Source organism: Cervus canadensis, chromosome 7 (assembly GCF_019320065.1).
Source record: "Cervus canadensis isolate Bull #8, Minnesota chromosome 7, ASM1932006v1, whole genome shotgun sequence".
NCBI lineage: Eukaryota > Metazoa > Chordata > Mammalia > Artiodactyla > Cervidae > Cervus > Cervus canadensis.
In genome coordinates, this window is record NC_057392.1 from 44,597,103 (window position 1) to 44,618,713 (window position 21,611).

Genomic DNA, 21,611 nt, shown 5'->3' on the forward strand with positions numbered 1-21,611 from the left:
ATTCCGCTGGCCCGATGCACTTCATAGAAGTGGGCTGGGGGCTGGGAGAGCCAAGGGGCCAGGATCCTGCCACCCTGAGGACTGAACACTGTTCTCTTTCTCTGTGTGTGTCCCTAAACGCTCTTTTTCTTGAGAATGCCAGTATATTCCCCGACTGCCAGCAAAGTACCTCTGCTGTAGAAATCTATACCGGCAAGCTGTTTGAGAGTTCCCCTTTTACTGGAACATAGCTCATTTTGACTCCTCAAGCATGGGGTGCAACGGTGGCCCCAGAAAGGAGTTGTTGGCTCAGGGCACTCAGAATTGGGCAACACAGAACTCCCAGTTCCAAGACCGATAAAACCAGAGTTGGTGGCCAAGGGTCCCCGAGTTGTGCGTGATTGCCCTCTAGTGGGAACTGTGAAAATACCAAGATTCACCAAGAGTAAGAAGGCGGGTTGCCTTTCAGTCTGGAGAGGTGTAAACCAGAGGTCAGCAAACTCCTGCTCCTAGGCCACATCCCACTTGAAGCCTGTTTTTGTATAGTAGTTTTTACATATTTTAAATGTTGGGAAAAAATCAAGGGAGGGATATTTCATGACGTGTGTGAAAATTATATGAATTCACATTTGTGTCTATAAATAAAGTTTTATTGTGTTCATTTACGTGTGGTCTCTGGCTTCGTTTGTGCCATGACAGCAGAATTGAGTAGTGGTGACAGAGACTGTGTGGCGTGCAAAGCTGGACACATTTACCATCTGGCCCTTTATAGACGATGTTTCTTGACACCTGGCCTGGACCTTGAGCCAAGCGGGAGGGAAACGCTCTTGTTCAGATCCATTCCTAGCCCTTAACATCCATGCTGTGTTCCAGCTGCAAGGAGGCCACCTCTGTGCCGTCAGTCGTGGGATCCAACAGAAGCTCTGTCGGTAGTAAGGGGTGGAGGGGAAGACCCCCGTTCTCACCTCTCTGCCCAAGAAGTCCGCAGATAGGGAGACGCCAAGGCGACTTCCTACACTGACTGAAGATCGTTTCTAGCAAAGCCTGAGCAAACCATACTGACGAGGCAGGTTCATGACAACAGTGCAGAGATGCCTGGGGACTATTTGGTGCACAGGAGATGGGCTGCTGATCCCTTAAAGAGTTCATTCCATCAGGTGCGAGAGCTGGTGGAGACCCTAAACCTCTGTTCCAATCCATCTCCTCACCAATAAAGAGGTTGATTCCCAGGGTAGTAAAGTGGGGCTTCCAGGGTCACCCAACCACTCAATACAGAGGAGGACAAGTGCAGGCATCCTTTTAGCCTCCCCTAAGGTCCCCCAAAAGTAGACCAATTCAACTTCATTAATTTTATGGACTATTTCAGTTCTAGTGATAGATTTCTCCCATACATACTTTTGGAATTTAAAGGCTTTTTTTGTTTAAAAAAAAAAGAGAGAGAGAGAGGAGAGTGATAATATGCAATAATTTTTTTTTTCAAAGGACTTTACTTGGTAAAAAGAAAGTTGGGATGTCTCTATAGGACTATAATGTTAAAAAGAATTGCTGGTCTATGAACCCTTAAACCACCTGCCACTAAATAAAAGGCAAGATCCCATGAGCAACTGCTAGTGTGGTTCATTAATCTGTGGGCTTTTTTGTTCACTTATTGACTCAACAAATATTTATTGAGAGCCTACTTGTGAGCCTGGCTGTACGAAAAGAAGCTAAATTGCTTGTGCACCTATGTGCCAGGCATCTCATTAACTGTTGTATATAAAGAGTCTAATTTGACAATCACCATCTGAAAGGTAGGTGGCCTCATTCTCGTCTTGTAGACGAGGAGCTCAAGGCTTAGAGAGGGGTAAAGCTTGCCCCGTGTCCCCAGCCAGGCATTGGCAGACTCCCAGGTCCCATGCTCTCTCTACACTCCATGCTTCTTTCTCATGCATATATGGTTCAGAGTGATATATGGGGAAGCTAAGCAGGAATTCAGGCAAGGCCAAAGGCTCGGGGGGCTGGAGCAGGGGGTCTCACCATTGAGCAGCCAAGTGATTCGAGGCACTGGGGTCCCCTGCACTGAGCATCGCAGCACAAAGTCCTGGCCCTCAACGACGGTGCAGTCCTTCAGGGCACTGGAGAATGAAGGGGCCACCTCCAACACGGCTGGCTCTGTGAGGGCAAAGGACAGATAGGCCGTCTCAGATCACCACCGCCCCATGCTGGGGATTGACCACAGGCAGCCACCTCATTGCCCTGGGCACCCAGGGCTAGCTCTCTCAGTGGTCTGACTTTGCCTCATCCATCATCACACAAGGAAGCAGGCAGTACTACCATGTCGAGACCTGGAGCCTGAAGCAGAGTGACTTCAGGGCCTTTTTCATCATCACAAGACACCCCACGTCTGAGAGTGCTCAGGACCAGGCCAGCCTCTTCTCCTCCAGGACAGGGGTCCCTCCTGCCTTGTCTGGACTTTCACTGTCCTGGAGCATCCACCGAGCTCCTTCATCCCCTTTTCTTGGCCTTATCCTACTTTCTCCTGTCTTATATTATCCTTGATGTGTCCCATCAGACCCTGCACACTTTTTATTTAAATTTTAAAAATCCTGAAATGTTTCATTAGATTGAAAATGTGGATAAAATAGATTTTTTTAAGGAAAACATAAATCATCTAAACTGACTCAAAAAATAATTTATACAGATGTCCCTGGCAGTCCAGTGGTTAAGACTTTGCCTTCCAATGCAGGAGGTGCGGGTTCAATTCCTGGTTGGAGAGCTAAGACATGCCCACATGCCTTGTGACCAAAAACCCAAAACATAAAAAAAATAAGCAATACTGTAACAAATTCAATAAAAACTTTAAAAAATGATCCACATTAAAAAAAAAAGTCTAAAAAAAACCACACAAAAAAATCACCAACAATATATATACATTTAAAACTAGACTGGCAATTCTATGATCTTATCATAGAAGTATACCATTATGGTTAACTCAGAAGATACAAGGATGAACACTAAAACATTGTATGTAACAAAAAGATCCTGAACATTCCTGTGAATATCTTTTTACTTGACCACATGCCCACTCCTGAGGACATTTCAATTTTAAATTATTATAGCTATTTTTTTTGACCACATGCCCACTCCTGAGGACATTTCAATTTTAAATTATTATAGCTATTTTTTTTTTCAAGTTCAAGACAGAATGACAAGGATTACATGAGTTCTAGTTTTCTAATCTAGGCCAGTAGTTCAGAAGCACTGGGGGCCTCAATCCCCCCCATTTTCATTGAGAACCACTGAGCTGAACTCTACGGAAAATTTCTACATAGGTGAGTTGGGGAACATTTTGCTTGGGGGCCATAATTAAGAGCAATGGGGATAGAAAATCTTTTCTACAACAACCAGAACATGCTGTAGAAGAGTCAAGGTGGCTGATTTAAGGCAACTGGATTTTGTGATGAGACGATAGCCCACTGGTACTCTTCAGAGAAGCTATTCAATTCAGTGATGAGGAGAAAACTCTACTATATTGAGAGTACAAAGGTTTTAGGGCAAAAACTAATATTCAAGGGTTTACGTACTTTTCCAGAGGTGATAAGTGACAAAGCCACGAGACTGCTATCTTTAGCTCATTTTACAGATGAAGTTAATAATTTCCCACAGTCAAGCCCAGTGGTAAAGCAAAGCTTTACACCCAGTTCTCTGACTCTACGTCCACACCCCCTCCTCTAGCCTAGGGGTACCCTAATAGGAGAGCAGGCAGTGGCAACACAGCTACAATCAGAACGTGGTGCATCTGAATGGGCAGGTACAGAGTGAAGGGATGCCAGCTTACCTAGGCAAGTGAGGGGAGACACCACCTCCTCCCCTTTGCTCCCAGGAGGCATCGACTTCCCTCATTAGAGAAATCCCCTTAGGAGGCACTGGAAACAACTGGGCTTTTGTGTCAGACCAACATGGGTTAGGAATATGCTTTTTTTTTTTTTTTAACAAGGCATGGGACCTTGAGCAAGTCCGTTAACCTCCCTACAGCTCAGTATTCTCATTTGGAAAATGGGTGTAACTGTGATTATCTCTTAAGACTGCTGAGATTACCAAATGAAGTCATGCAAGTAAAGTCTTCAGCATAAAGCCTGACTCATTGAACAGGCTTTCAGGGTGGTGTTAGCTCTTATCATCAGATGGAAGCTGGGCACAGAGACTGGACTAGCAGCAAGTTTTGGGGTAAAAGGAACAGAGAGAAAACTTGGGAACTTAAGGGGCAGTGAGGCAGAGGGAAGATTTTCTTTTCCTTTTTAGATGAGGTGAGACCAGATCATTCCTGTAGGGAAGAGAAAGGGGTCTCTAGATAAGGAGAGGGGGAGAGACCGAAGAAATGGTAGGAAGGTCAATCATTATTAGACCTGATTTCTTGTGGGTCTGGGAAGCATGGAAGAAGAAGTCTTGGTAAGGGAAGCAGGCAGCTTTTCTGCAGGGATAGGAAGAAAGAGAAAGAGGTATTAGATGACCTGCATCTTGGTGAGGCCTTCTGGAGACTTCAAAACAGCTAAGGAGAAAGGCAGGCAAGCCAGACTTCTGAGATGGAGGACTTAGGACTTCCATTAAGTTCTCCTCCAGACAAGGAGCAAGAACCCTGGCAAAGTGCTCAACATCAGCTTTCTTAGAACTCTGGAAATTAAGACTTGCAGCATTCTGAGGAACTTTCGTTCTAAAACAATCATACAGCTGAATCTTGGTAAGAACAGCAAGCTTTGTAGCATGCCCAGTTTCTACCCTCTCCCTCAGCTCTGCGATGGCTTAAAAATCAACATTGTCTTTCACTCCGAATTTGTGTAGGTACAGGCTTAATGCAAAGTTTCCATTTAATAATAATAGCTAATGCTCCAACCAAAGCCTGTTGTTTTTTTAACCTTTGGTGGCTATGATGCCAAGTGAGTCCCCCACCCTAACACATAGCCCTGAATGATGAAGGTCAGGTTTCCTGACCTGGGACCTCTGCCTACAGGCACTTCCACCTCCAAATGAATGGGTAATATTCCTTGCAAAGGAATTCACAAATGTAGTAAAATTCCCAATTAAGAAGCGAGTCAATAGTATACAGTGAAAAGCAAGACTATCTCTCACCCTTTCCTATGGACCCCTTTCTCTTCCTAAAGGAAATTGGGGGCCTTCCCAGAAATGTTTATGCACACATAAGCATCAATTTGCTTTGTGTACATAAAATTTTTTCCCCCTTTATTGCAAGCAGCGCATGATATACACGATTCTCTTTGCACTTGGCTCATCCCCATACTAACATATCTTGGACAGGTCTCACCACCAGAGTCTACAGGTCAGGCCCATTTGTTCCACTGGCTGCATGGTGTCCTACTGTGTGAATGAACTAGGTTCTTTTTTTTGGGAAACATTTATTATAACAAATTTCAAACCCACACAACAATAGACAGAAACATACAAAAGTTGTATAGTGAATCATCATATACTTGTTTTTCAACTTTCATAATGACCAGTCTCACTTCATTCATACCCTACACCGAATCCCAACACACATGGATTCTGATGTGATCAGAAATTCTATCATTTCATTAGTAAGTAACTCAACTTATATATCTAAAATATGCAGACTTTGAAAAAAATAACCACAGATTCCATCATCACATCTTAAAAATAGCACGAATTCCTTTATATTGAATATCTTATCAATGCTCAAATTTTCCTGATTTTCTTATAAAAAAATTTTTTTAAGGTATCTCAATCAGGATCCATGCAAAGTCCAGGTATTATGATTAATGGTGTCTCCTGTGACTTTTCATTTAAGTTTCCTACAAGCTGTCCCTTCGTTCCTTTTTGTTTGCAATTTACTTGCTGAAAAAGTAAGTGAAGGTTATTTGTCTCATAAGTTTTCCAACAGCCTGCAATGTGCTGGCTCTACCCCTGTGGTTTACTAATTTCCTCAACAGTAGGATGTGGCTCTAGGGTCCCTAAATAGCATTTAAAGTAGGGGGAAATCTCACAGAGAGATAGGTGGGTGCAAGACTATTGAAAACAGTTTTGTTACAGTAGGAAAAAACTGGAAAGAGTCAAAACAATCTAAATGGAAACAACAATAAGGCCATGGCTAGACATCATTCTAGGAAATATATAGTCATTACAAAACAAATGATATAAGAAGTATAGAAAGAAATAATACTGAAAAATGCATATGGAACATGAACAAATTAGAATAGCAAGCAGTTTACAAACAGCATAATGCCAAATTTATTTTAAAAAATTAAAAAAACATTTATTTCCAAGCCATATGATTACATATTGTTTAAATTCCTCACACTGCACATGCACTATTTTTATAAACAGATACTACAATGAGCAGAAGAGAGGGGGCACCCACATCACCTCATGTCACTCTAAGTGTGTCTGTCTGGTTCAAAGTGAGCCCTCAGACAGGCACCCTAGGAACTAGAAAAAGGTGGCTCACAGCTGGGCTGGGCCTGTCTATTCTGAGGTGATCCTGTTGTGAATTCCCATCAGGAATCACTCCCTTGGAGCAATGACTTTGACCTTGGCCGGTAGGCAGGAATGACATTTCTCTCAGGTGGCAGCCCCTGGGCAGGGGATTGTAGGAGATGACACAGGTGCCATGTGTGGAGCACCCCGCGAAGGTCCTCCCACAGAGAAGCCAGGGTGGCCTTGAGGGACGTACTCACTTTTCACCAGGAGGGTCCAGCGACAGGACACCTGGCCTCGGACGTTGGCGGCTGTGCAGCTGTAGTTCCCGCTGTCCCGGGCCCGGGCTCTCCGCAGGCAGAGGTAATGGGCCCCCCCAGCTTCATACACCTCGATGGTGCCCTCTTGACTCCTCATGGGGACACCGTCCAGGAACCAGGTCACATCAGGTTTTGGGATCCCTGAAACTACAGGGCCAGGTGAAGGATGTGAGGCCCCCAAGAGCGCTTGTGGGCTGGGGTGGGTGATGAAGGGACTGAGCCTGAGGGCGGGGCTCAGTTGGTATGCTACTGCCCTCCAGCTGGAACCCATTCTCTGGAACCCACTCCGGCTGGAACCCACCCTCCCCCTCCTCCCCAAGGCAGAGGCCGGGGCCCTTCGGGAGGAGGGATGCAAGGTGGCACACCAGGCCTCTAGACCAGCCAGAGCCTGCAGAAGGGAGGGCAGAGAAAGGGATCCTGGGCTGTGTTCCTGGTGGCAATGGTGGTGACGGGTTTCCCGTGGTGGGGGCTGAAAATCAGGGCTCAGGGTAGGTGCTCTCTTCAACCATGAACAATGGGCCACTGCAGGGAGCATCTCCTGAGGGGAGATCCCTGTAAAGTGCTTCCCTGGGGTGGGGGACTCCAGTCCCAAGCGATGGTGGATACAGGAGGCTCCAACCACTGAGGTGAAGGAAAGGAGTGACCCCCCTCGGGGGCTACCATATGCACACCAGAGACCTCGGGCCGCTCTACTCACCCTCGCATCTGAACTCGACCGGCTGATCTTCACTGACCTCCTGGCTCTGGGGCTTGCTCTCAAATTTGGGAAACGTGGTGTCCCTCTGGCTCTCCATGGGGACCTTCCTGGTAGCGACCTTGCCCGCAGTGTCTTGGCTTCCCAGGCCTGACCGCCTGGTGGGGAGGGTGTCTGGAGGGGCTGTAGCTGGCCCCTCCTTCTCTTCTCTGGAAGGACAGGGGGTTCCCAGGACTGGCACTCTGGGCTCCAGCTGGACTTTTGCCGCCTGCAGGGTGATGGTGCTGGAGGTCTTCTGCAGGATGGGGGTCCTCTGGCCCTTTCTGGGGGAGTCCCCCACCGGCTCCAGCTCAGATTCCCTGGGGGGTTGAGGCTGGCTCCCTGTGGCCCAGGTCGGGGAGCTGCCTCGCTGGGTGCTGGGGCAGTTCTTACTCTCGGCAGCAGCCTCCAGGCTGTCTGGTTTGGGCCCCTGAGTGACTCCATTGGTCACTTCCTCCCTGATGTCCATACCGGCCACCTTTGTTCCTCTCACGAGTGACCTATTTGGTGGTGAGGGGCAGACAGTGGGGCAGAAGAAGAAGAAGGAAGAGAACAATCATTTAGTTACTCATCACAAGCACGAGCTCCAGGAATCATGAAAGCCCACACATTAGGACAGGGTAAGAGCAAAAGTTTTTCTCTGCAGTCGGCTCAGTTTCCAGCCAGAATACAAGCAGGTGGATTCTGGCCTTGAACATGGAGGGCATGCTTGCAGAGCAGTGCCCTTCCTAATGGTGGCTAACTAGTAAAGATACTGAGCAGGGTCTTCGAGAGTCTCAATAATGACGGCAAGCCTGACCCAGAACCTAGGCAGCAAATTACAATAGAAAACGAAACGTTTCAAATAAAATAACGCCCCTCAAAAAGGCAGTTCTCCCCACTATATGATGACTCAGACATTTAGGGTATGTCTTGATTACAATCCCTCTTTTCTGACAGGGCATTTCGAGATGGACCAATGACAGTCATAAAGCTTACACATACCTACTGGAATTGTCCAAACCTGGAAAAAGAGAGAAGGTAGAAAGACGGTTGGTGGAATGTTGTATACGCCAGGAGCAGGAAGTGATAAAACAAGAATCTCTCATTTATGACAGAGTCTGGCTTCCTAAGTGCTCACCTTCCCCATCACCTGTGGCCCTCCTCCCCCTCTCCTTTCAGCTTCCCTGGTCCTAAACTTCTTGGGTTAGTCTGATAAACTCCTCTGAGCCCTGCAGACACTCTTAAGTTTCCAGCGCTGCCCTGGGCCTTTCCTACGGCCTCTGCTGCCCCACCCTGGGCACAGTAGCTTCCTGTTCTCTAGCCCAAAGTGGAAACAAAAACCACTCGAGGGACAAACAAAAATAAACACCTACCCAAAACTTCAAACCCACACAGTTCCACTTGCATGTGGCCCTCTAAAGAGCCCCTCAAGGTAATCATTTTTGACAAATACCTGCTTCTTTTTAAAACGTACAGAAAAACTGTAATTTTATTCAGTTCTTCAAAGAAAAAAACATACTATTACTAGATATATTTTTCTACCACATTATTTTTAAAAAATGTTTTATCATGGAAAATTACAAAATATACAATAGTACCAAGAAGGATATGGCAAACACTGAAAGCCAACACCCAGATTAGGGAAATATCAACATTTTGCCAATCTTATCTATATCTCTCTGTTTTGTTTTTGAGGGACTTTTTCTGGGAGTATTTTCAAACAAATCCCAGGAAACACACCATTCTGGCATTAATTGCTTCAGAAGGGATCAGTTCTTTAATTCAGTGCTGGGGAAAGTAGAGGAGAGAGACTAAAATGGTAGGGTCCTGAGACAGTAGTGAGTTGTTAAGTCAGAGCCTATGGTCAGAAAAAGGGTTTTTTTTCCTTAATGAAGTAGAAGAGAAGAGAAAATGCCAGCATGTATTATATATAACACTCAGGATTGTTTCATGAAACTGGTTTCAGTAATATATGTGCATATGTATTTGTATTTGTATATGTATATGTTTATATATATTGGGCTTCCCTGGTGGCTCAGATGGTAAAGAATCTGTCTGCAATGTGGAAAACTTGGGTTAGATTCCTGGGTTGGGAAGATCCCCGGAGGAGGGCATGGCAACCCACTCCAGTATTCTTGCCTGGAGAATCCCCATGGACAGAGGAGCCTGGCAGGCTACAGTCCATGGGGTCATAAAGAGTTGGACATGACTGAGCAACTAAGCATACACATAGATACACACACACACACACACACATCCTGGGTTGCAATGTAAAATAAATTTGTTTCTGTGGGCAGTAAAAACACTTGGGCCAAAAATGTGAAGAGAGCAAGGACGGATACTTTCTGAGGAAGGAAGGAGATGGAGAAGAGGAAAGTCATAGAAGAGACAAGGGTAAGAGGGAGAAGAGAGAGTGAGGGTTGTTTTACTCCCTGATCCATAAATCCCAACCCACTCAAGGTTCTCACTCAAATGGAGTAACCTCAGTCATCCTTCCTGTCCATACATCCCAGTTTCCCCAGGCTGGACTTGGCAGAACCAAGGGGAATGGAATGGAGAGTCATACACAGAGAGATTTCAAGAGAAGAGCTAACTGGGGCTGATGACTGTATCAAGGAAGAGACAGGGGCCAAAGCTGGTCTGAAATGCCCAGTCCTGTGAGAAGGGAAGAGTTAAGTTGAGGGAGCACCTAATCTGAAGGACAGGGTGGACACTGAGATAAATTTTAGGCTGGGTAAGTATGAGGTGATGGGAAGACACTAGCAATGTGCACTCTTCCAAAAGGCAATTAGAACTGTAAATAAAAAAGGAGTCTGAGCAAAAAGGAAAAACTGAACCCAGGTGTGCAGACACAGGTGAAGTATCTTCCTCCTTGGCTGCGTCTGTGCTACTCACCCACCCATTCTTCTGATTCAAGATGCTGACCTGGGGACGGATACCCGAGTACATAAGTGTGACATGTGTAACACACAGATGTGTAATGAACAAGCAGCTCCTTCTAGGTCCTTTAGGGACCCCGGAAGGGACAGTTCTGCAATAGCCCTCCCACAGCCCTTGGATGGAGAGCTTGGACCATACCTTGGATGGAAAGCTCAGCAGACATGGAGGCCTTCCCTGACCCGTTCACCACCATGCACGTGTACACTCCCACATCATCTCGGGTGACCTCGTGGATTTCCAGGACTTGCATCCCATTCTTCTCGGACATAGACACACGGGCACTGGGCTGCAGGGGAACATCTCCCTGTGGACGGCACAGGCAGTTTGGTCAGAGAAACTGCTCACCTTTCAGCTCTGTCCTGTCTCCTGCCAATCCACATGGGACAGACACCAGGCATGGGCAGCAGGGCCCTCTGCTCTGGGCTCTGTCATCATGCTCGGAGAGCAGCCTGAGGGCCACCCAAGGGCCCTGACTGCTGTATGGATGCACTATGGTGTTCCGTCCAGTTGAGAGCAGGTGCATGGAACCTGTTTGAAAGGAGCCCGAGTTTGAGGTAGAAAATTCTACATTCCTCACTTTAGTTCTCCTTTGCCTCCCTCTTCCTTTTATAGATGTTCCAGGGTCAGAACAGGAGAATCAGGACACAGGGAAAAGGCACCCCATCGCTCATTTTTATCCAGGAGTTCCACCCATGAAAAACCTACTCTCCCTGGCTTTGATCTCCTCGCTGCCCTGTTTACACCCACTCCTCCTCCACTCCCCAGCTTCCTCACCTCTGTCTTCACAATGTCTAGCCCCAGTGATTTATAAAGCACTCCCACATGGAGCCTCCCAACAGTATTTTGAGGTTGGTGGCACTATCTCTGCCTCACAGATAAGGAAACCCTGGTTCTAAAAGACCAATGTCTTGCCCAGCATCACATGCTCTGTGAATCAGGGAGCTATGGCTTGAAATCAGCCCCAGATTTCAAAGTCCACTCTCTTGACATGGTCAGGTCTGTCTTGACTCAGAAGTTTTATGCTGTTCTGTGAGTGTGTGGATTACAGGACATTGTGGGCTGAGTGACAGGGAGAGTATGCGAACAGGGGCAAGAACAGGCATGGCTACCAAACACAGGAGAAACTCGAGGGCCATCTACAGTTGAAGTGGCAGGGACTGATTGGGAAGACAGACTCCTGCTAGCCCAGGGATCTCACCCAGAGTTAGGACAGATAGAACCCTACCTTGAGCCAGGTGACCTGTGGCTGGGGCCGGCCAGTGATCTTGCAGGAGAATCGCCCCATCTGTCCTTCTCTGACCACTGCTCGGCCCAGCTTGGTAGCAAATTTTGGTGGACATTCTCCCCAGATGCTAGGACGGGTCTCCACAGCAGGGGCTGCAAATCTGTCCCTGGGAAAAGATCAGCAGGAAATCCATAGCAATGCAGATCCTTTTCTGTCTGTCCCCACCCAAGTCACTCAAGATGGGCTCAGAAACCAGCAAAGGGAAACCTTCCCAATTCTGTGGCTCAAATACATTCCTGGAAAATATCTGTGGCACCAAAACCTATTTCCTCTACCTCCTGAGCGTGCGGCTAGTCTTCATTTACTAGTCCCTTGAATTTGTGCTCCTCCTCCCGCTCAGTTACTCAGTCATGCTAAACTCTTTGTGACCCCATGGACTGTAGCCCGCCAGGCTCCTCTGTCCATGGGATTTTCCAGGCAAGAATATTGGAGTGGGTTGCTATTTCCTACTACAGGAGATCTTCCTGACCCAGGGATTGAACCCATGTCTCTTGCAACTTTTGCATTGGCAGGTGGATTCTTTATCACTGAGTCACCTGGGAAGTTCATTGAATATAGGTACACCTGAGTTCTACTGAGCTCTGGCCAAAGCCTAGGTTTTGGCCAACAGACTGTGAACAGAAAGCAGAAGCACTATGTGCCACTTTTAGGCTGGACCGTTCAAAACCTCTCGTGTGATTCTCTTCTGGCTAGATGCAGAGAGTTCTGCCGAAGAGATGATGGAGCCACAAAACAGAAGGAGCCTGGGTCCCTGAAATTTAGCTGGAAGGTTCTCCACTTGTCTGAGAAAATATGAACTGATTTTGCTTGAATAAGAAATAAACTTCCCTTGTGTTAAGCCTTTGTGATTTAGGGGCTTGTTCGTTATAGCAGCCATTTTTACTTACCCTTGCCAGTATAGGTTTACTTGCCAAAAGAAAAGTCACATATTGACTGCCTCGTCTAAGTCTGCTTATTTTAGGTCTTCTGACTCTGGTCTTGGTTATTAGAGACCCCTGCAGACTATGGCCACATAGCCCACTTGCATTTAGCAGCTGGACCAAAGGAGCGATCCACAGAGGCCACAGGGTAGGGAGGGGCTGTGTGAATGACATGTCACACCCCAGTAGGCTCCTGCTTTAGTTATAATCTGGGATGCTTGAGAAAACTTGCTCCCCAGGCTGTTGTGCCAAGGCAACAGGAGCCAATCCAGCCCTTACCCTGGGTTGAACACCCCAGAACTTACCCCAAGGCTTTGGAAACAACAGCCTGACCAGGCTTCTTCACAGAGCTCCCTGCAAGTAGGAAACAAAGAGAAAGAGGCTTGAAGAGCCAAGTCTGAGCTACCAACTTGGAGCAACAAAAGTCAGGGAGTCAACAAGGAGTATGGGGTGAGATAATGATGGTAACAGTTCACCTTGATTGAGGCTGTACTGGGTCAGGCTCTATGGTGGTTACTTTACGTATATCATTGCATGGATTTCCTGTAATAATTTAAGCAGACTGGTATCACATCATCCTGCTATATTTTTTAAACTGGTGGGAAAAAATGAGATTCAGAGATGTGAAGTCACCCTCTTGAGTCACAGAGCCAGTAATTGTACAGGAAAGCATCCCAGTCTGCCTGTTCTAGGACACTCCACCATTCTGCTGAGCAGTTATATGTTCTTGGACCTTCCACTTTGGGGATGTTCTGTGGAAATTAGGACCTCTCCAGAAAAGGAGCCAACGGAGTGGAGCAGGGAGAGATGCACATGCATCACTCTTGCCAAGTCCATTCCCATCTGACCCAATCACCACCCCACTTAAGGCCCAGCAAACAGCTGTATCTGTCCAGCTGGAACAAGCAGATCACTGGAGAGGAGCTCCAGTGAAGCCAGTACCTCCCAGGACAGGCACCAGCAGGACAATGGGCACTGCCGGTCCGCAGTGGGGTGCTGCTGTGCTGGGCAGGAAGCAGTTAAACAGCAAACCCAGGTGGCTGGTGTCACCTCCTTTATCTAACTGCTGCTGCTGGGAGGAACAACTCACAATGAGACCAGGAAGTGCCCACAGAGTGGAGGGATATTTTTGAGGAATGGAGAAGGGGAGAGGAGGAAATTTTTGAGATGACAATGGGCTTGAAAGTTGCTATCTTTTTGTGATAGGCTGGGAATGTTTATAAAACCCCACCCAAAGCACTCGTGGGAAGGGTAGAAGTCATTCCCTGATAACAGCAGGCAGCTGCAGTGGGATATCTGCAGGGGGTTTCCTGGAAAAGGGGAAACTTCCTTAAATCCCAGTACGGATCACACATGAATGCACAGGAACATAGGAGTGGAGGATGAAGCTCATGGATGAGTACTTTCCTCAGCCACATCTGGTTTAAGGTTACACCAAGATCTCAGTGAAAAAGATTTAATAGCAAACAGTGGCATCACATTCACATCGTGGTTCCATATGGGTTGGCAATTGTTGTACATGTGCTTTCTCTTAATATAACTATTTAGTTAGCTGAGAAAACACTACACATGGACATTACCAGATGGTCAATACCAAAATCAGATTGATTATGTTCTCTGCAGCCAAAGACGGAGAAGTTCTAAACAGTCAGCAAAAACAAGACTGGGAACTGACTGTGGCTCAGATCATGAACTCCTTATTGCCAAATGCAGACTTAAATTGAAGAAAGTAGGGAAAACCACTAGACCATTTAGGTATGACCTAAATCAAATCCCTTATGACTATATAGTGGAAGTGACAAATAGATTCAAGGGATTAGATCTGATAGACAGAGGGCCTGAAGAACTAGGGACGGAGATTCGTGACATTGTACAGGAGTAAGTGATCAAGACCATCCCCAAGAAAAAGATATGCAAAAAGGCAAAATGGTTGTCTGAGAAGGCCTTACAAACAGCTGTGAAAAGATGAGAAGGGAAAGGCGAAGGAGAAAAGGAAAGATATACCCATTTGAATGCATAGTTCCAAAGAATAGCAAGGAGAGATAAAGCCTTCCTCAGTGATCAATGCAAAGAAATAGAGGAAAACAATAAAATGGGAAAGACTAGAGATCTCTTCAAGAAAATTAGAGATATCAAGGGAACTTTTCAGGTGAATATGGCACAATAAAGGACAGAAATGGTATGGACCTAACAGAAGCAAAAGATACTAAGAAGAGGTAGCAAGAACACACAGAAGGAGTATACAAAAAAAGATCTTCACAACCCAGATAATCATGATGGTGTGATCACTCACCTAGAGCCAGACATCCTGGAACAGGAAGTCAAGTAGGCCTTAGGAAGCATCACTACAAACAAAGCTAGTGGAAGTGATGGAATTCCAGTTGAGTTATTTCAAATCCTAAAAGATGATGCTGTGAAAGTGCTGCTGTCAATATGCCAGCAAATTTGGAAAACTCAGCAGTGGTCACAGGACTGGAAAAGGTCAGTTTTCATTCCAATCCCAAAGAAAGGCAATGCCAAAGAATGATCAAACTACCGCACAAATGCACTCATCTCACACACTAGCAAAGTAATGCTCAAAATTCTCCAAGCCAGGCTTCAACAATACGTGAACTGTGAACTTCCAGATGTTCAAGCTGGATTTAGAAAAGGCAGAGGAACCAGAGATCAAATTGCCAACATCCTTTGGATCATCGAAAAAGCAAGAGAGTTCCAGAAAAATATCTACTTCTGCTTTATTGACTATGCCAAAGACTTTGACTGTGTAGACCACAACAAACTATGGAAAATTCTGAAAGAGATGGGGATACCACCTGACCACCTGACCTGCCTCTTGAGCAATCTGTATGCAGGTCAAGAAGCAACAGTTAGAACCAGACATGGAACAACAGACTGGTTCCAAATCAGGAAAGGAGTACGTCAAGGCTATACATTGTCAGTTTGCTTTTAACTTCTATGCAGAGTACATCATGAGAAATGCTGGGTTAGATGAAGCCCAAGCTGGAATCAAGATTGCCAGGAGAAATATCAACAACCTCAGATATGCAGATGACACCACCCTTATGGCAGAAAGTGAAGAACTAAAGAGCCTCGAAAGAAGAGAGTGAAAAAGCTGGCTTAAAACTCAACATTCAGAAAACTAAGATCATGGCATCTGATCCCATCACTTCATGGCAAATAGATGGGGAATCAGTGGAAACAGTGAGAGACTTTATTTTTTGGGGCTCCAAAATCACTGCAGATGGTGACTGAAGCCATGAAATTAAAAGACACTTGCTCCTTGGAAGGAAAGTTATGACCAACCTAGACAGCACATTAAAAAGCAGAGACATTACTTTGCCAATAAAGGTCTGTCTAGTCAAAGCTTTGATTTTTCCAGTAGTCATGTATGGATGTGAGAGTTGGACTATAAAGAAAGCTGAGCACCAAAGAATTGATGCTCTTGAACTATGGTGTTGGGAGAAGACTCTTGAGAATCCCTTGGACTGCAAGGAGATCCAACCAGTCCATCCTAAAGAAAATCAGTCCTGAATATTCACTGGAAGGACTGATGTTGAAGCCGAAACTCCAATACTTTGGCCACCTGATATGAAGAGCTGACTCATTTGTAAAGACCCTGATGCTGGGAAAAACTGAAGGCAGGAGGAGAAGGGGATGACAGAGGATGAGATGGTTGGATGGCATCACTGACTCTATGGACATGAGTTTGAGTAGACTCCTGGAGTTGGTGATGGACAGGGAGGCCTAGCATGCTGCACTCAATGGGGTTGCAAAGAGTCAGACATGACTGAGTGACTGAACTGAACTAAACTAGCTGTGTATAATTTTCATCCCATAATGTGGGTTTAGTACTTCTCATTAGATTCTCTTTTCAAGGTTAAAAGAACTTATAAGCAGATAAAAGGAAAGACCTGTTCAGGGAGGTCAAGATGCTAGATAACATTGGAAGAATATCAACTAGTCAGTTCTTTCAGAAAGTGTCTGAGCACATGAGAATTGTAAGCTTTAAAGATGCTCTCCTCTTAGACCAGCATCTTCCTTTCTGTCTCTCTAGTCAAAGGAAATGATGCTAAAAGTAGGAAAGAAAGTTTACAAAGCTACTCACTGTGGTCTTGTTGGTAATAGTAAATATTGGAAACAATGCAAATGTCACACGTTGATAGGGAGATAATAAGTGGCTCAGTTAAAATGTACAACTAGAATCTTTTTCTGCCACTGAATTATGTTTCAGAATAAATGAAACATTCAGAACTATTTTCAAACATTACATCATGAGCTCCTTAGCACACTCCAGCTGGGCTGTGATCCTCTCCACTCCACTGAGCTCCCTTCTGACCACCACCTTGCTAAACCCCGTGGTCCAACCTCTTCCCCATCTCACTCAGTAGCACTTGACACCAGGGGCCATCCCCTCCAACACTTTTTCCTCCAGACTCTCCTGCTTTTACCAGGTTGCCTGTTCTCCCTCAACCTCCTTCTTTCCTGGAACTTTATCACCAAGAGCACCTTAGGGCTGAGTCTTGGGTCCTCTCCTCAGTGCTATGGACTCTTCCCTGGGAGGTCTTGGTCCTATGGCTTTAAATAATACCCATAAGCTGATAACTTCCAAACCATATCCTTATCAGAACTTTGTATCCATCAGAGGTAAACACACTAGTTCCCATCACATTATAGGCATTCAAATATTTGTTAAACAAATGAATTTTATGAAAAAAGGAGCAGCATGCAAACTTTTCTAATCAATGTGATCATAAGCAGGTAAAAGTGAAATAAAATACCCAAACATAGTAAAATGACCCAAACATAAATAAAATATAAAATACGCAGAAGAAAATATATCCAAATGTTATAACCTCTTATACACATTCTATCCCCAGCATAAGTCACATGCCAACCACTAAGACTCTCATCTAAAATATCCCTGTACTGAATGGATAAAGAAGATATAGCACACACACACACACACACACACACACACACACACACACACAGTGGAATATTACTCAGCCATTAAAAAGAATGAAATAATGTCATTTGCAGCAACATAGATGGACCTACAGATTGTCATGCTGGGTGAAGTAAGTCAAACACACAGAGAGAAATATCATATAATATCCCTTATATGTGGAATCTAAAAAGAAGTGATACAAATGAACTCATTTACAAAACAGAAAATGACTAATAGACTTGAAAATGAACTTATGGTTACCAGCAGGGGGAAGAATGAGAGAAAGAGATAGTTTGGGAGTTTGGGATGGACATGTACACACTGCTATATTTAAAATGGATAACCAACAAGTTTCTACTATATAGCACACTCTGCTCAATGTTATGTGGCAACTTGGATGGGAGGGGAGTTTGAGGGAGAATGGATACATGTATATGGCGAGTAACTTTGTTTTCCACCTGAAACTATCACAACATTTGTTAATCAGCTGTACGCATATATAAAATTAAAAGTTTAAAATAAAATATCTCTGTACCATTCACTGCACTTATAACATTATACTGTACCACTCATTTCATGCTGTTAAAAATTAGACTGACCAACGGATGAATGGATAAACAATGTAAGGTCTCTCTATACAATGAAATGCTATTCAGTCATACAAAGGAATAAAGTGATGACACATGCTACATACAGATTAACCTTGAAAAATTATGCTAAGTGGAAAAAGTCAGACATACACAAAATATATGATTCCATTTGTATGAAATGTTCAGAAGAGGCAAATCCACAGAGACAGAAAGCAGATGAGTATGTGCTAGGGGCTGGAGGAGGGGGAAGGAGAGTGACTCCTCAGTGGGTGTGGGGTTTCTGTTTGGGATGATGGAAAGCTTTGGAGCTAGACAGTGCTGGTAGCTGCACGCCATTGTGAATGTACTTAATGCCACTGAATTGTACACTTTAAAATTATTTAAATGGCAAATTTAATGTAATGTGTATTTTATCACAATAAAAGAAGTTAGACTAAGCATCTTTAAAACTCTTGGGAGCCAAATGTCTTAATCCAAAAGTTAAAATTCCTTTACTCCTTAAAAAAAAGAAAATAAAGTAAAAAATATGGCATTTCCTCAAAGAGTAACAAAAGAATGCTGTTTGGAGGTACTTATATATCAGAGTAAGAGCAGTTTATGGTACAATCCAAAGGTAACATATAAAGAAGTCAGCTAAAAATGGAATTGAGGAATGCTTATTTTAATGTGTGTCAACACCAAAGACATACATCAAAGCAAAAAGAGAATTTGGACTAAAATAGCTAACAAGGTCTATTTATAGGCAAAAATTTGAAGCTGCAAATTGTCAGATAAGGCAAAATTAATTTTGTGAAAGTATGAAAATCTGGCAGAACAGCAAGGTTATGTTAAAAAAAAAAAGAAAGAAAGAAAAAGAGTGGAAAGGGGATTAAGGTAGAAATGCCAAAAATAGAAGAGTAAGTTAAGAGAATTGATGAAGACAGGATCAAGTTAGTGAGAGGGAAAAAAAGGCACTGAAGGTATTTAAACAGTAATTTCAGATTTTTCAAGGATGAGTAAAAGAGAATACTGGCAGGTTTAAGGAGTGAAAAGTTCAACAGTGGAGGGACCTAGCACTTTTTGTCTAAGGCTAAGTAGACACAGAGAATGCTGCTGAAAAGGGTAATAAGGTAATCACGATGGTAAAAAGAAGAAATGCTTCTAAAAACATGTGGTGATACAATTTATTATCTAAACAGGGTCTCTGGACAGTGAAAGGGACATATTTAATAATTCTGCCAGGACAACAGGAATAAATCAGGACTGTTCCAGGCAAACCAGGGAGCAGTCACCCTACTTGTAGGCAACTTCAAAGTAGATACTGGATTAAGAGGATTGCTTAAAATAGTGGTTCTTCACTCAATCAGAACATGTGCCCACTTTTTATAACATGTATTTAGCAAGGTCCCCTGTGCCATGCTGAATCAATATTTGAAACTAACCATCTATCTATATAAGTTCAAAGAGAAAACAAATGTAAAACCCTAAGTAAAAGATTAAGGAGAAATAAAAAGAAAGTAAATTATAATAATATTTATTTCAATATAAAATTTCAATATTGAACATCAATAGATGTTCAAGTATGACTATTTCAAAATGTAAATGCTCAGGCACATTAGAAGACATAACAAAACAGATGCCTGCACTGACTCATATGCATGTTTGGATTTAAAGGTGAATGATCACAAAACACTGTATAGTCATGGAAATAAAGGGACAAAGGTATACAGGTGGACACCAGAATAAAAAGTAGTGTTAGCAATGTTATATGTCAACTGTATCTCAATAAAGAGAAAAAAGAAGAAAAAAATATAGCAAAAAGAAAAAGCAATGTTAGGATAAATAACAGAGCACTCATATTATAAAACAAAAAAAGAATGAGCCCTTTCATCTTTCAGTAATTCGCCAAAATGACCAACACAAAGGGAAAGAGGAGGGCACCTGCTACATGTTCTCTAGGCCTTTTAGAAAACATGGGGTTGTACCTTTGGCCACATACATGTGAATCTACAAGAAGGGTGATATTGTAGATATCAAGGGAATGGGTACTATTCAAAAAGGAATGCCCCACAAATGTTACCATGGCAAAACTGGGAGAGTCTACAATGTTACCCAGCATGCTGTTGGCATCATTGTAAACAAACAAGTTAAGGGCAAGATTCTTGCCAAGAGAATTAATGTGCATATTGAGCATATTAAGCATTCTATGAGCCGAAATAGCTTCCTGAAACATGTGAAGGAAAATGATCAGAAAAAGAAGGAAGCCAAAGAGAAAGGGACTTGGGTTCATCTGAAGTGCCAGCCTGCTCCACCCAGAGAGGCATACTTCGTGAGGACCAATGGAAAAGAACCCAAACTGTTGGAGCCCGTTCCCTATAAATTCATGGTCTGATGGGCGTAAAAATAAAGACCTAGACTGTAAAAAAAAAAAAAAAAAAAGAAAGAATGAAACCTTAAAAGAAGATAACATAGCAAGACAAGTTACAGACCACTGAAGTGGAAAAAATGGGGGGAAAATGGCTGTAAGTGTGGTGTCAAAACAGTTTTCTGCTATCTGACATGGGATCCTTGAGACCTCATCTGTACTAAAACGCAGATTCAGTCCCTATTATGCATAAGGCATTAACTAGGGCTTCAGCCAGTAGACTGATGTGTGTAATAAAAACTAGACTAAAACTTGAGCCTTAAGAGAAAGACAAAGTGCTTCAAAGATGGGGGAGGGGACATTCCAGTGCAGGGCCTGCTGAAGATCTTGAATTTCAGTTTAAAGGTAGAAATCCTCACTGGAAGATTTGAAGGGAGGGACTGATAAAGTCCCCTTTGATTTACAATGGGGTATGTGTGGAACTGGGGAGACAAGCTGGGAATCTGTGCAACAGGACAGAGATGATGGGCTGGAATGGCGGCAGTGGGGACAAACGAGCTGGCCCAGCAGGATCTGGTGATGGGCTGGGGAAGGGAAGGGAGCTTCAGGATGACCAGGTGGCTGGGCTGCCTTCCTTCCCAAGAAGGTTTGTGGTGTCACCTGTCAAAGTTTTCCCTGTGTCTTCCAGGAGTCATGAAAGTCCTGACCATAAATGTTAACAGGCTTCTCCCAGGGACTGCCTGTCCCTGTATAAGCAGGGGCCTCACCCCATATAAACGGTTCACTCTACTGCCTCCAATCAGTCAGTGAGTTTGGAGGTCACTGCCACACCACAGTGCATTCTCCACGGAAGGTACACATGTGCATTATTCTTATACAATGACACTCAGTAACAAGTAGTTGACCCTTGAAGAACATGGGGTTTGGGGGCATCGACCCCAAAGTAGAAGATTCACATACTGTTAATCTGTCTCAAAAACGCAAGAACTGATACATGACTCACCCAAGGGGAGTAAGTTGAAATGACTTGTACAGAACTGGGACTTAAACCCTAGTTCTTTTGATTTGATTATTGTGATCTCTAATCGAAGACAAACTTTGCCCCACACTTAATTAAATGAAAATACAGGTACCATTTATTGAA

At 44.1% G+C, this 21,611-nt stretch overlaps 1 protein-coding gene and 1 pseudogene across 4 annotated transcripts in view; one reads left to right on the forward strand and one right to left on the reverse strand.

Moving 5' to 3' along the window:
* MYLK (myosin light chain kinase) overlaps positions 1-21,611 on the reverse strand; it is a 285,327-nt gene that overhangs the window by 108,808 nt on the left and 154,908 nt on the right. For all 4 annotated transcript variants that reach the window (XM_043473161.1, XM_043473160.1, XM_043473157.1 and 1 more), the window contains 7 exons: positions 12,891-12,939; positions 11,606-11,771; positions 10,519-10,684; positions 8,443-8,461; positions 7,423-7,958; positions 6,666-6,872; positions 1,996-2,130 (listed from right to left, as the gene is read on the reverse strand). In XM_043473161.1, coding sequence (XP_043329096.1) covers positions 1,996-2,130; positions 6,666-6,872; positions 7,423-7,958; positions 8,443-8,461; positions 10,519-10,684; positions 11,606-11,771; positions 12,891-12,939 — 1,278 coding nt within the window. The remainder of the gene's footprint in view (positions 1-1,995; positions 2,131-6,665; positions 6,873-7,422; positions 7,959-8,442; positions 8,462-10,518; positions 10,685-11,605; positions 11,772-12,890; positions 12,940-21,611) is intronic.
* On the forward strand, positions 20,013-20,494 carry LOC122445121 (annotated as a pseudogene).